The following is a 15,272-nucleotide window of genomic DNA, read 5'->3' on the forward strand; positions in this document are numbered from 1 at the left end:
TAGAATCAGATGATTCACTTTATAATATGCTCACATAAGCTCATAGCAAGTTTAAGGCATTATACTGGTCGGTGTTACCCATGATGGAGTGTTACCCATGATGAAGGAGTGTTACCCATGATGAAGGAGTACTACCCATGATGAAGGAGTACTATATGTCTGGAATTGGAGCAGTGCCAATCACTCCATAGAAAGTGAATGAACATGTAGTGCCTGTGACACTTTTATAAAAGGTGCATACATGCTTATAACAAGTTATAAGGCATTATACCAGTTGGCTCTTACGTAACGTGTTACCAAACAACCTTCCCCATTAGAAGCTTTCAGACAACAACAGATGGGTCAAATCACCTTCTACAGCAACACGCTATGGGACAACACATTCATTCAACCCTTTAGGTTTGATAGGAGCATTGACATGACATACCTGACAACACATTCATTCAACCCTTTAGGTTTGATAGGAGCATTGACATTGCATACCTGACAACACATTCATTCAATCCTTTAGGTTTGATAGGAGCATTGACATGACATACCTGACAACACATTCATTGACATTACATACCTGACAACACATTCATTCAACCCTTTAGGTTTGATAGGGACATTGCATACCTGACAACACATTCATTCAACCCTTTAGGTTTGATAGGAGCATTGACATGACATACCTGACAACACATTCATTCAACCCTTTAGGTTTGATAGGAGCATTGACATGACATACCTGACAACACATTCATTCAACCCTTTAGGTTTGATAGGAGCATTGACATTACATACCTGACAACACAGCATTGTAACAAATGGACACGTTAGTTGACAGGGTTGCACTCATTAGGGCATGCAACTGAAAACGTTTTTAAAAACGTTTTAAAAAACGCTTCTTATTGGAGCCCAGGTAGTCTCTTCCCGTTGCAGTCTGTTGTTCTTCCGTTCAGTACCTAATGAATACTTCTACCTTGTGTAGAATAGACTGGCCTCTGGGACAGAATCATGTCCACTCGTCTCATTTCTAAATCAGAAACATTTTGTCAGAACATCGCCCCCTCTTGAACGGACCCCAGTCCTCTTGTAATTAGTGTTGGGCTTTAACGTTGTGGATGGAGTGTTGGGAGTGGATAGCTGCAGTGTCAATCATACGAGAAAAGGTGTGTGACTGGTGAGAAGGGGGCGGGACAAAGGTGAAACTGCTTCTTATAGGTCCTCAGTGAGAGTACACGGTGCTGATAAGCTAATAATAATAATAATCTATCGACTCATTCTCTCAATAGAAAAGTCCTATTGAGTTTGACTTCCTTTCTCATATATTAGAAACATATACAGTTGATTTCCTGCAGGTACATTTCAACTTTGATCCTGTATCAAATGTTAGTAACACCTCAAAGTAGTGCTTCACAAACATCTACGATTGTCAGACGTTTTCAAACCTCAAGTGGTGAGATAAATCCCAAATTGGCACACCTCAGATTTGACAGAAACTTAAAAAAAAAAAAAAAGGCTAAGTATGCATCCCAAATGGCAGCCTATTCAGTTTATAGTGCACTACTTTGACCAGGACCCTATGAGAATAGGGTGCCATTTGGGACTCATTCTAAATGTGTTCCTGGCTTTAGAGGAAGGTATCTAGGCACTGTCTATCTATTTCCTACCAACTGTCTGTCTGGCACTGTCTATTTATTTCCTACCAACTGTCTGTCTGTGCACCCTGTGGCCTTGTGGTATCTAGACACTATCTCCTACCAACTGTCTGTCTGTATGTCTGTCCACCCATGCGGTATCTAGACACTATCTCCTACCAACTGTCTGTCTGTCTGTCTGTCCACCCTGTGGCCTTGTGGTATCTAGACACTATCTCCTACCAACTGTCTGTCTGTGCACCCTGTGGCCTTGTGGTATCTAGACACTATCTCCTACCAACTGTCTGTCTGTATGTCTGTCCACCCATGCGGTATCTAGACACTATCTCCTACCAACTGTCTGTCTGTCTGTCTGTCTGTCCACCCTGTGGCCTTGTGGTATCTAGACACTATCTCCTACCAACTGTCTGTCTGTGCACCCTGTGGCCTTGTGGTATCTAGACACTATCTCCTACCAACTGTCTGTCTGTATGTCTGTCCACCCATGCGGTATCTAGACACTATCTCCTACCAACTGTCTGTCTGTCTGTCTGTCCACCCTGTGGCCTTGTGGTATCTAGACACTATCTCCTACCAACTGTCTGTCTGTGCACCCTGTGGCCTTGTGGTATCTAGACACTATCTCCTACCAACTGTCTGTCTGTATGTCTGTCCACCCATGCGGTATCTAGACACTATCTCCTACCAACTGTCTGTCTGTCTGTCTGTCCACCCTGTGGCCTTGTGGTATCTAGACACTATCTCCTACCAACTGTCTGTCTGTATGTCTGTCCACCCATGCGGTATCTAGACACTATCCCCTACCAACTGTCTGTCTGTCTGTCCACCCTGTGGCCCTGCGGTATCTAGACACTATCTCCTACCAACTGTCTGTCTGTCTGTCTGTCCACCCTGTGGCTGGTGGGGCAATTCAGAGAGAAAATAAATACAATTAAAAATGATCTTTGGATTCAAAACGTTAAAACTCGATGTGTCCCTGTTGATTCTCACCGGAGAGGTTAAAGTTGAACCTCGGTGTAGTAGGCTCCACACCAACTTCCTGGACACAAATGAAAGATAGTGCTGGACTAAGAAGCTATTTCAATATGGATTCTCCATTGAGTATGTTTTTAAGTCCAGGACTAGACTTAATTTGTGGGAAGGTTTCCTGGTTGATTGTAGGGTCCAACTCAAACCTTTATAAATGCTGATATTGCAGTTTATGTAAAGATGGTGTAAATGAAATGTACTGGGGTAGTGAAGAGGTAACATTTGTTACTAACACCAAAGGAGGCTTTAGTCAACACACACACACGCACGCGCACGCGCACACGCACACGCACACGCACACACACACACACACACACTACTACAGCAGCTTTAGGCTTATCTCCTAGTTGTTGCTCTAAGGACTTGGGACAGAAGGCCAGTTCAGTTTAGAGGGGGCTGGGATCGGCCCTGGTGGCATATAAACAGAACTATCTAAAAAAAAAAGGACCTGGGTTCAAATGCTATTTGAAATCATTTCAAAGACTTAAAACTGTGCTTGATTGATCTTGCCTGGATTAATGAACCAATTGGAGTCTAAACGCTGCAAACCCCGCCCATCTGGCACTTCAGGCCGGCTAGAACAAACACTGAAATTATTTTTTATAAAATGTCAAATACTATATGAACCCAGGTCTAATATCAAACAGGCTCTCCTAGCAAACAACCACACAGGACAACAACGTACGCAAACTAAACAATTCAAGTTGTTCAACACCAAGTCGGTGTAAATAGTAGAAAGTACCTGGTTGTATGTGATACATGACATATTAGTCAGCTATAAAAAATAAAAAGAGTCCCTCCCTCAAACAGGAATGGAGGGAACAAGACAGTCACGTGGAAAGAGGAGAGAGAGAAGGACAGACAAGACAGTCACGTGGAAAGAGGAGAGAGAGAAGGACAGACAAGACAGTCACGTGGAAAGAGGAGAGAGAGAAGGACAGACAAGACAGTCACGTGGAAAGAGGAGAGAGAGAAGGACAGACAAGACAGTCACGTGGAAAGAGGAGAGAGAAGGACAGACAAGACAGTCACGTGGAAAGAGGAGAGAGAGAAGGACAGACAAGACAGTCACGTGGAAAGAGGAGAGAGAGAAGGACAGACAAGACAGTCACGTGGAAAGAGGAGAGAGAGAAGGACAGACAAGACAGTCACGTGGAAAGAGGAGAGAGAGAAGGACAGACAAGACAGTCACGTGGAAAGAGGAGAGAGAGAAGGACAGACAAGACAGTCACGTGGAAAGAGGAGAGAGAGAAGGACAGACAAGACAGTCACGTGGAAAGAGGAGAGAGAGAAGGACAGACAAGACAGTCACGTGGAAAGAGGAGAGAGAGAGAAGGACAGACAAGACAGTCACGTGGAAAGAGGAGAGAGAGAAGGACAGACAAGACAGTCACGTGGAAAGAGGAGAGAGAGAAGGACAGACAAGACAGTCACGTGGAAAGAGGAGAGAGAGAAGGACAGACAAGACAGTCACGTGGAAAGAGGAGAGAGAGAAGGACAGACAAGACAGGCACATGGAAAGAGGAGAGAGAGAGAAGGACAGACAAGACAGTCACATGGAAAGAGGAGAGAGAGAAGGACAGACAAGACAGTCACGTGGAAAGAGGAGAGAGAGAAGGACAGACAAGACAGTCACGTGGAAAGAGGAGAGAGAGAAGGACAGACAAGACAGTCACGTGGAAAGAGGAGAGAGAGAAGGACAGACAAGACAGTCACGTGGAAAGAGGAGAGAGAGAAGGACAGACAAGACAGGCACATGGAAAGAGGAGAGAGAGAAGGACAGACAGTCACGTGGAAAGAGGAGAGAGAGAAGGACAGTACACAAGAAGGAGCTTTATGAATCTTTACACCATTTCAAAATGGCAGCCACAACACACCAACGTTGTATATACACATCCATCTGTAGAGTAACAAAACCACAAAACCAAAATGGGGCATAGGACCGCTCTTCTTCTCCCTCTCCCCCTCCTTCCCCTCTCCCCTCCATGTGTTTTTGGGGTTTATGTCATTGAGGCTTCATGCCTGCCCCCGCAGCTCCCGCACGCCACCCCGGCCCGGTGGCAGGCGTGAAGGGGCGGGTACAGACAGAGACACGGCGCCACTAGGGACAACCCCAGCAGAGCTGCCCAGCGTGTGCCCAGCCTCCCCTCGCCACCCCCCTCACAGGAGCAGGGGTCTGAGTAGTCCCCCTCCGGGTCAGACATGCAGTGGTACAGCAGTGTGTCGGCCAGCCACATGCAGCTGACCCGCCGGACGCACGCCCTGATCGGGTCCGGCGCGTCCTGGCAGCGCCCCCGTCGGTTGTTACCGCCGTAGAACGTTTCGCCGCAGTATTGGCACTGCAGGCGCTCGCCAACCCCGCCCTCCTCAGACTTCTTGTCCTGTCCATCAGACGAGCCAGGGAGGAGGGGCTGGGGCTGGGTAGAGACCACGCCCCCACCGAAGCCCTGATCCCCTGGACGGCGGTGTTGCGAACCCAAGCCGGCGTAGTGGTGCCTCTTGGGTAAAGGTCTGAAGGTAGGTTTGGGGTCGGAGGAATCTACCGGTGTGGAAACCAGGGGATAACTATAGTGGTGTTTGTGTGGCTCGCTCTTAGCGAAGTGGACATAGGACTCAGAGTCGTCTGGCGGGCGGATGTATTTGTGGCGCACGGTGGCGTGGCGGTAGTCCTCATAGCCCGTGAGCCAGGAGCGATCTAGTTGGTCCATGTGGAGTTCCGAGCGGGAGGAGGATTCCGAGGGGAGCTCCCAGGAACGTTCCCGAGGGTTGATCCTGACGATCTCCTCGTCGTCCTGGAAGGTGACGTGGCGAGGGATGCGGGGCAGAGGCTGCAGGGAGGAGAGCGAGAGGAGAGAGAGGAAAGGGAGAGAGGAGAGAGAGAGAGGAGAGGGAGAGAGAGAGAGAGAGAGAGAGGAGAGGGAGAGAGAGAGAGAGAGGGAGAGAGAGAGGGAGAGAGAGAGGAGAGGGAGGGGGAGAGAGAGAGAGGGAGAGGGAGGGAAAGAGAGGAGAGGGAGAGAGAGGAGAGGGAGAGGAGAGGGAGAGAGGAGAGGGAGAGAGAGGTGAGGGGGAGAGGAGAGGGAGAGAGAGAGGGAGAGAGGAGAGGGAGAGAGAGAGAGGGAGGGAAAGAGAGGAGAGGGAGAGAGGGAGAGAGAGGAGAGGGAGAGAGGAGAGGGAGAGAGAGAGGGACAGAGAGGAGAGAGAGAGGAGAGAGGGAGAGAGGGAGAGAGAGAGAGAGAGAGACAGGGAGAGAGAGGAGAGGGAGGGGGAGAGAAAGAGAGGGAGGGAAAGAGAGGAGAGGGAGAGAGAGAGGAGAGGGAGAGGAGAGGGAGAGAGGAGAGAGAGAGGAGAGGGAGAGAGAGAGAGAGAGGAGAGAGAGAGAGAGAGAGGGAGAGAGAGAGAGAGGGAGAGAGAGAGAGAGAGGGAGAGAGAGAGAGGGAGAGAGAGAGGAGAGGGAGAGGGAGAGAGGAGAGGAGAGAGAGGAGAGAGAGGAGAGAGAGGGAGGGAAAGAGAGGAGAGGGAGAGAGAGAGAGAGGGAGAGGAGAGGGAGAGAGAGAGAAGAGGGAGAGAGAGGTGAGGGAGAGAGGAGATGAGAGAGAGGGAGAGAGGAGAGGGAGAGAGGAAGGGAGAGAGAGGAGAGGGAGAGAGAGAGAGGAGAGGGAGAGAGAGGAGAGGGAGAGAGAGAGAGGAGAGGGAGAGCGAGAGAGGAGAGGGAGAGAGAGAGAGGAGAGGGAGAGAGAGAGAGGAGAGGGAGAGAGAGGAGAGGGAGAGAGAGAGAGGAGAGGGAGAGCGAGAGAGGAAAGGGAGAGAGAGAGAGGAGAGGGAGAGAGAGAGAGGAGAGGGAGAGACGAGAGGGAGAGAGACAGAGAGAGAGAGAGAGAGAGAGAGAGAGAGAGAGAGAGAGAGAGAGAGAGAGAGGAGAGGGAGGGGGAGAGAGAGAGAGGGAGAGCGAGAGAGGAGAGAGAGAGAGGAGAGAGAGAGAGGAGAGGGAGAGACGAGAGGGAGAGAGAGAGGGGGGATGAACAAATGCCTAGAATTGAACAAATGTCATAGGATAACTAGCTACAGACATGGTGTGGATGGTGCTGTGTAACTTTCCTATTTATAGTTCCACTGTGTACATTTTACTACACAGTATTTCTAAATATATGCATTACTATTAGTAATATGCAGTGATGAAGTGGTAAACAATGGGAAAGGGAAGTGTGGAAAGCAACCGAGATTGCGTCATCTGTGGATCTGTTGGGGCGGTATGCAAATTGGAGTGGGTCTAGGGTTTCTGGGATGATAGTGTTGATGTGAGCCATGACCAGCCTTTCAAAGCACTTCATGGCTACAGACGTGAGTGTTACGGGTCGGTAGTAATTTAGACATGTTACCATGGCGTTCTCGGGCACAGGGACTATGGTGGTCTGCTTGAAACATGTTGGTATTACATACTGGGTCAGGGAGACACATCCAGTGTCAACATCATCCCATCCCTTACTCTCCTCCCATTGGCTTACCAGATCTAGGAAGTAGTGGTCTGACAACCTATAGGGTTCGTAGAGGTCGTTTCCCAGGATGCAGTTGTTGTGTAAGTGGGATGAGTCAGCGAGGGGGGAGGAGTCCAGTGGCTGCAGACAGGGCTCCAGTCTCTCGAAGGAGGAGTTAGACGAGCTGTCTGTGGCATTCTGATTGGACAAAAGACAAAACCACAGAAGAGTCAGTAAAGCTCTTTTTGGACAAGCAGTTGTCAGTGGGCAACTTTGGTTTGAGCAACTTGTCTATATTGTTGTTTGAGTTGTTTCACTGGCCATCAGTCACCCCAAAATGTCTCTCTCTGATTCTGTTTCTCTATGGCCTCTCTTTACACAGATCTACCTCTGCAGTTCCAGGACCGGCTTCAGTGTATTTCTCTCTCCAAATCTCCCCCCTCTGTCTCTGCTCCCCCCTCTGTCTCTGCTCCCCCCCTATGTCTCTGCTCCCTCCCCTCTACCCTCTTTGCTCCCCTCCCCTCTACCCTCTCTGCTCCACCATCTCTGCTTCCCTCCCCTCTACCCTCTCTGCTTCCCTCCCCTCGACCCTCTCTGCTTCCCTCCCCTCTACCCTCTCTGCTCCCCTCCCCTCTACCCTCTCTGCTTCCCTCCCCTCTACCCTCTCTGCTCCCCTCCCCTCTACCCTCTCTGCTCCACCCTCTCTGCTTCCCTCCCCTCGACCCTCTCTGCTTCCCTCCCCTCGACCCTCTCTGCTCCCCTCCCCTCTACCCTCTCTGCTTCCCTCCCCTCTACCCTCTCTGCTCCCCTCCCCTCTACCCTCTCTGCTTCCCTCCCCTCTACCCTCTCTGCTTCCCTCCCCTCTACCCTCTCTGCTTCCCTCCCCTCTACCCTCTCTGCTTCCCTCCCCTCGACCCTCTCTGCTTCCCTCCCCTCTACCCTCTCTGCTCCCCTCTACCCTCTCTGCTCCCCTCTACCCTCTCTGCTTCCCTCCCCTCTACACTCTCTGCTTCCCTCCCCTCTACCCTCTCTGCTTCCCTCCCCTCTACCCTCTCTGCTCCCCTCGACCCTCTCTGCTTCCCTCCCCTCTACCCTCTCTGCTTCCCTCCCCTCTACCCTCTCTGCTCCCCTCTACCCTCTCTGCTTCCCTCCCCTCAACCCTCTCTGCTCCCCTCCCCTCTACCCTCTCTGCTCCCCTCCCCTCTACCCTCTCTGCTTCCCTCCCCTCTACACTCTCTGCTTCCCTCCCCTCTACCCTCTCTGCTTCCCTCCCCTCGACCCTCTCTGCTTCCCTCCCCTCTACCCTCTCTGCTTCCCTCCCCTCTACCCTCTCTGCTTCCCTCCCCTCTACCCTCTCTGCTCCCCTCGACCCTCTCTGCTTCCCTCCCCTCTACCCTCTCTGCTTCCCTCCCCTCTACCCTCTCTGCTTCCCTCTACCCTCTCTGCTTCCCTCCCCTCTACCCTCTCTGCTTCCCTCCCCTCGACCCTCTCTGCTTCCCTCCCCGATAACCCTCTCTGCTCCCCTCCCCCTACCCTCTCTGCTTCCCTCCCCTTTACCCTCTCTGCTTCCCTCCCCTCTACCCTCTCTGCCCCCCCCCCCCCCCCTACCCCCTCTCTGCTCCCCCCCCCCCCCTACCCCCTCTCTGCCCCCCCCCTACCCTCTCTCTCTCCAGGTCTACTTCCAGCCTGTTTGAGTAGCATTATCCTGGCCCCTTTCCTCCTCAGGCTTTGGTCCAAGTCAAACCTTGGCCAGACACAAAACACACCAGGCCGCCGGCTAGCCGACCAGCAGCCAGCTGACTCTACACATTGTGGGTGTCTGTGTGACTCCACATTGCTGAGCGCCCAGACAGATATTTTGGACAGGCAGGCAGGTGGACAGCCTCTGGGGGCATTGCAGGCAGCAGAGTACTGACTGACAGGCTGAACATGATTTTTGCCCTCTGTGTTCCAAATGGTGCCCTATATAGTGCAATACTTTAGACCAGAGCCCTATTCCCTATATAGTGCAATCATTTAGACCAGAGCCCTATTCCCTATATAGTGCACTACTTTAGACCAGAGTCCTATTCCCTATATAGTGCACTACTTTAGACCAGAGTCCTATTCCCTATATAGTGCACTACTTTAGACCAGAGTCCTATTCCCTATATAGTGCACTACTTTATACCAGGACACTATTCCCTATATAGTGCACTACTTTATACCCAGGACACTATTCCCTATATAGTGCACTACTTTATACCCAGGACACTATTCCCTATATAGTGCACTACTTTATACCCAGGACACTATTCCCTATATAGTGCACTACTTTATACCAGGACACTATTCCCTATATAGTGCACTACTTTTAACCAGGACACTATTCCCTATATAGTGCACTACTTTATACCCAGGACACTATTCCCTATATAGTGCACTACTTTTAACCAGGACACTATTCCCTATATAGTGCACTACTTTTAACCAGGACACTATTCCCTATATAGTGCACTACTTTATACCCAGGACACTATTCCCTATATAGTGCACTACTTTATACCAGGACACTATTCCCTATATAGTGCACTACTTTTAACCAGGAAATAGGGTGTTATTTAGGACGCAAAGGCACTCCCTCTGACCTTTCTGTCTGTCTGTCTGTCTGTCTGTCTGTCTGTCTGTCTGTCGCTGCCCACACCGGCAGGCCAGGGGGAAGTGTGTAGAGCCACATAGAGCCACTTTATTTAGCTTTTTCAACCGGCCCCCCGGTTTGCTTTATGGGGGTCCGTGTTGGACTAAACTTAACCCCTCCCTCCCTCCATGGCCAGCGTTGAGATCTACCCACAGAGTGGACTGTAATGTTGATTGGTTGTTACAAAGCCCTTCAGAATGGCTGGCCCAAAAATAACAACACCCCCGACCCAAACCCCCTGTACCACCCCCTCCTCCCCTCTCTCTCTTGGGCTGCAAGTGGGTGGATCTTGGGGTACTCCTGTCTGTCAATTGGTTCTGGCTACCCCTGCCACCAGCTCTGGGTCATATTCATTAGTGCACATCGTAGGAAAAAAAATTTGCAACAGAAAACAAAAAAAACGAGTGTTTCTTATTGGCCAAGTTGAGGTAGTCCCTCCCTGTTTCGGTGTTTTCTTCCATTTGGTGTCTAGTGAATACAACCCTGCTCTCATTACTGCTGATCATTCACTACACAGACCACCTCTCTTCTGTTTCTACTGAAGCCCAACACACACAGGGGAGACAGACTGAGAGAGGACAGAGAGAGAGAGAGAGAGAGAGAGAGAGAGGATGTTGTGGAGAGAAGAGGGGGAAAGGAGGGGGGTTGAAAGAGGAAGACAGCAGCTAAATGTCTCAAAACTAGAAGAATGGTAGCAAAATACACCTCTGTCTCTCTGTGTCTCACTCTCCTTCTGAATTTCTCTGTCTCTCTGTCTGTCTCTCTGTCTCTCTGTCCTCTCTCTCTCTCAACATAAATAGTGTCCGCTCAGCGAGAGGCAGGGGAGGGGGAGTTGGGTTAAGTATAGGCTAGCCCACGAGGAATAATTGAGGAAGAATGTGCTTCCTAGCCCTGTCCCCCAACCACTCCCCCTTCTCGTGTGTGTGTATGTGTGTGTGTGTGTGTGTGTGTGTGTGTGTGTGTGTGTGTGTGTGTGTACACAGGGTAGTAAATCACTACATCCTGTCTGACACGCCACCACCCACCTCGCAACACACCGGGCCACTGCTGATAACTTTAGGAGAGGTGGTCAACAGGAGCCTCAGCCTGTGCAGAGGTGTGTGTGTGTAAACTCAGACCATTCATCTAGCTCTAACAGACAGTTGGAGTCAAGATGAGCCACATCCTCTACCCCCCCCCCCCCCCCCCCCCCCCCCCCCCCCCCCATCTCTCTCTCTCTGACTGCTGGTAAATCACAATGTCACAAAGCTTAGATGCAGCTGCCAACGTTAGTTTGATTGTGGTGAGTGGTGGGGGGGGGGGGGGGGCTAACAGGAAGTGACCTTTTGACCCTGCCTGCTGCTCCCAGTGTCACGCTACAGGAGGATGGTGTAGGTAACACACACACACACACACCACAGACCCGTAACAGAGGGTGTAGTGGGAAGCAGTGGGGGGTAGACAGGTAACAGTGGTGCTTTAATGAGTGACCTATGATAGATCAGGGCTTTGGGCTGGGCTTATGTAATGTAATGATGGTCATCACTATAACCACATCTCTGACAGTTAAAACATCTAAATGAGACAGGTCGTGTTTACGGTGAACACATCATCTCTGACAGTTAAAACATCTAAATGTGACAGGTCGTGTTTATGGTGAACACATCATCTCTGACAGTTAAAACATCTAAATGAGACAGGTCGTGTTTACGGTGAACACATCATCTCTGACAGTTAAACATCTAAATGAGACAGGTCGTGTTTACAGTGAACACATCATCTCTGACAGTTAAAACATCTAAATGAGACAGGTTGTGTTTACGGTGAACACATCATCTCTGACAGTTAAACATCTAAATGAGACAGGTTGTGCTTACGGTGAACACATCATCTCTGACAGTTAAACATCTAAATGAGACAGGTCGTACTTACGGTGAACACATCATCTCTGACAGTTAAACATCTAAATGAGACAGGTCATGTTTACGGTGAACACATCATCTCTGACAGTTAAATATCTAAATGAGACAGGTCGTGTTTATGGTGAACACATCATCTCTGACAGTTAAAACATCTAAATGAGACAGGTCATGTTTACGGTGAACACATCATCTCTGACAGTTAAACATCTAAATGAGACAGGTCGTGTTTACAGTGAACACATCATCTCTGACAGTTAAACATCTAAATGAGACAGGTCGTACTTACGGTGAACACATCATCTCTGACAGTTAAACATCTAAATGAGACAGGTCGTACTTACAGTGAACACATCATCTCTGACAGTTAAACATCTAAATGAGACAGGTCGTGTTTACGGTGAACACATCATCTCTGACAGTTAAACATCTAAATGAGACAGGTCGTGTTTACGGTGAACACATCATCTCTGACAGTTAAACATCTAAATGAGACAGGTCGTACTTACAGTGAACACATCATCTCTGACAGTTAAACATCTAAATGAGACAGGTCGTACTTACGGTGAACACATCATCGTCGCCCAGTTCTGCCTCGTTCTGGAGTGTTGAGGAGGACGTCGTGGAGCCTACGGGGAGCAAAGAGTGCCAAAATTAACTAACTCAGGTTGTGCACTATTTTCAGGTATAGACTTTTCAATCGCATTGTTACACTTTAATTCATAATAAACATTTGAAGCATGCTTATATTTGTCATATTTCACACGTACAAATGTATATTAGAGACAGCAGGGTGGCCTAGTGGTTAGAGTGTAGGGACGGCAGGGTAGCCTAGTGGTTAGAGTGTAGGGACGGCAGGGTAGCCTAGTGGTTAGAGTGTAGGGACGGCAGGGTGGCCTAGTGGTTAGAGTGTAGGGGCGGCAGGGTGGCCTAGTGGTTAGAGTGTAGGGACGGCAGGGTAGCCTAGTGGTTAGAGTGTAGGGACGGCAGGGTGGCCTAGTGGTTAGAGTGTAGGGACGGCAGGGTGGCCTAGTGGTTAGAGTGTAGGGACGGCAGGGTAGCCTAGTGGTTAGAGTGTAGGGACGGCAGGGTGGCCTAGTGGTTAGAGTGTAGGGACGGCAGGGTGGCCTAGTGGTTAGAGTGTAGGGGCGGCAGGGTGGCCTAGTGGTTAGAGTGTAGGGGCGGCAGGGTGGCCTAGTGGTTAGAGTGTAGGGACGGCAGGGTGGCCTAGTGGTTAGAGTGTAGGGGCGGCAGGTAGCCTAGTGGTTAGAGTGTAGGGGCGGCAGGGTGGCCTAGTGGTTAGAGTGTAGGGACGGCAGGGTGGCCTAGTGGTTAGAGTGTAGGGGCGGCAGGTAGCCTAGTGGTTAGAGTGTAGGGGCGGCAGGTAGCCTAGTGGTTAGAGTGTAGGGACGGCAGGGTAGCCTAGTGGTTAGAGTGTAGGGACGGCAGGTGGCCTAGTGGTTAGAGTGTAGGGACGGCAGGGTAGCCTAGTGGTTAGAGTGTAGGGACGGCAGGGTGGCCTAGTGGTTAGAGTGTAGGGACGGCAGGGTGGCCTAGTGGTTAGAGTGTAGGGGCGGCAGGTAGCCTAGTGGTTAGAGTGTAGGGGCGGCAGGGTGGCCTAGTGGTTAGAGTGTAGGGACGGCAGGGTGGCCTAGTGGTTAGAGTGTAGGGGCGGCAGGTAGCCTAGTGGTTAGAGTGTAGGGGCGGCAGGTAGCCTAGTGGTTAGAGTGTAGGGACGGCAGGGTAGCCTAGTGGTTAGAGTGTAGGGACGGCAGGGTGGCCTAGTGGTTAGAGTGTAGGGACGGCAGGGTAGCCTAGTGGTTAGAGTGTAGGGACGGCAGGGTGGCCTAGCGGTTAGAGTGTAGGGACGGCAGGGTAGCCTAGTGGTTAGAGTGTAGGGACGGCAGGGTGGCCTAGTGGTTAGAGTGTAGGGACGGCAGGGTGGCCTAGTGGTTAGAGTGTAGGGACGGCAGGGTAGCCTAGTGGTTAGAGTGTAGGGACGGCAGGGTGGCCTAGCGGTTAGAGTGTAGGGACGGCAGGGTAGCCTAGTGGTTAGAGTGTAGGGACGGCAGGGTAGCCTAGTGGTTAGAGTGTAGGGACGGCAGGGTGGCCTAGTGGTTAGAGTGTAGGGACGGCAGGGTGGCCTAGTGGTTAGAGTGTAGGGACGGCAGGGTGGCCTAGTGGTTAGAGTGTAGGGACGGCAGGGTGGCCTAGTGGTTAGAGTGTAGGGACGGCAGGGTGGCCTAGTGGTTAGAGTGTAGGGGCGGCAGGTAGCCTAGTGGTTAGAGTGTAGGGACGGTAGGGTAGCCTAGTGGTTAGAGTGTAGGGGCGGCAGGTAGCCTAGTGGTTAGAGTGTAGGGGCGGCAGGTAGCCTAGTGTTTAGAGTGTAGGGGCGGCAGGTAGCCTAGTGGTTAGAGTGTAGGGGCGGCAGGTAGCCTAGTGTTTAGAGTGTAGGGGCGGCAGGTAGCCTAGTGGTTAGAGTGTAGGGGCGGCAGGTAGCCTAGTGGTTAGAGTGTAGGGATGGCAGGGTAGCCTAGTGGTTAGAGTGTAGGGGCGGCAGGTAGCCTAGTGGTTAGAGTGTAGGGACGGCAGGGTAGCCTAGTGGTTAGAGTGTAGGGACGGCAGGGTGGCCTAGTGGTTAGAGTGTAGGGATGGCAGGGTAGCCTAGTGGTTAGAGTGTAGGGGCGGCAGGTAGCCTAGTGGTTAGAGTGTAGGGACGGCAGGGTAGCCTAGTGGTTAGAGTGTAGGGACGGCAGGGTAGCCTAGTGGTTAGAGTGTAGGGACGGCAGGGTGGCCTAGTGGTTAGAGTGTAGGGACGGCAGGGTGGCCTAGTGGTTAGAGTGTAGGGACGGCAGGGTAGCCTAGTGGTTAGAGTGTAGGGACGGCAGGGTAGCCTAGTGGTTAGAGTGTAGGGACGGCAGGGTGGCCTAGTGGTTAGAGTGTAGGGACGGCAGGTAGCCTAGTGGTTAGAGTGTAGGGACGGCAGGGTAGCCTAGTGGTTAGAGTGTAGGGACGGCAGGGTAGCCTAGTGGTTAGAGTGTAGGGACGGCAGGGTAGCCTAGTGGTTAGAGTGTAGGGACGGCAGGGTGGCCTAGTGGTTAGAGTGTAGGGACGGCAGGGTGGCCTAGTGGTTAGAGTGTAGGGACGGCAGGGTAGCCTAGTGGTTAGAGTGTAGGGACGGCAGGGTGGCCTAGTGGTTAGAGTGTAGGGACGGCAGGGTGGCCTAGTGGTTAGAGTGTAGGGGCGGCAGGTAGCCTAGTGGTTAGAGTGTAGGGACGGCAGGTAGCCTAGTGGTTAGAGTGTAGGGACGGCAGGGTGGCCTAGTGGTTAGAGTATAGGGGCGGCAGGTAGCCTAGTGGTTAGAGTGTAGGGACGGCAGGTAGCCTAGTGGTTAGAGTGTAGGGACGGCAGGGTGGCCTAGTGGTTAGAGTGTAGGGACGGCAGGTAGCCTAGTGGTTAGAGTGTAGGGACGGCAGGGTGGCCTAGTGGTTAGAGTGTAGGGATGGCAGGGTGGCCTAGTGGTTAGAGTGTAGGGACGGCAGGGTAGCCTAGT

General features: G+C 51.3%; 1 protein-coding gene and 1 long non-coding RNA gene across 3 annotated transcripts in view; both read right to left on the minus strand.

Moving 5' to 3' along the window:
- Nucleotides 1–3,621, minus strand: LOC118943848. The gene is made up of 2 exons (XR_005039153.1): nucleotides 619–3,621; nucleotides 1–539 (listed from the first exon to the last, which is right to left on the minus strand). It is a non-coding gene; the product is annotated as an uncharacterized LOC118943848 (long non-coding RNA).
- A 758-nt stretch (nucleotides 3,622–4,379) lies between these two features.
- Nucleotides 4,380–15,272, minus strand: part of LOC110531385 (sprouty-related, EVH1 domain-containing protein 2) — a 31,195-nt gene continuing 20,302 nt past the window's right edge. For both annotated transcript variants that reach the window (XM_036960372.1, XM_036960373.1), the window contains exons 4-6: nucleotides 12,284–12,348; nucleotides 7,175–7,342; nucleotides 4,380–5,500 (exon numbers count right to left, since the gene is read on the minus strand). In XM_036960372.1, coding sequence (XP_036816267.1) covers nucleotides 4,673–5,500; nucleotides 7,175–7,342; nucleotides 12,284–12,348 — 1,061 coding nt within the window. In that variant the 3' untranslated portion in view covers nucleotides 4,380–4,672. The remainder of the gene's footprint in view (nucleotides 5,501–7,174; nucleotides 7,343–12,283; nucleotides 12,349–15,272) is intronic.

The sequence above is a fragment of the Oncorhynchus mykiss genome, chromosome 23 (assembly GCF_013265735.2).
Source record: "Oncorhynchus mykiss isolate Arlee chromosome 23, USDA_OmykA_1.1, whole genome shotgun sequence".
Lineage (NCBI taxonomy): Eukaryota > Metazoa > Chordata > Actinopteri > Salmoniformes > Salmonidae > Oncorhynchus > Oncorhynchus mykiss.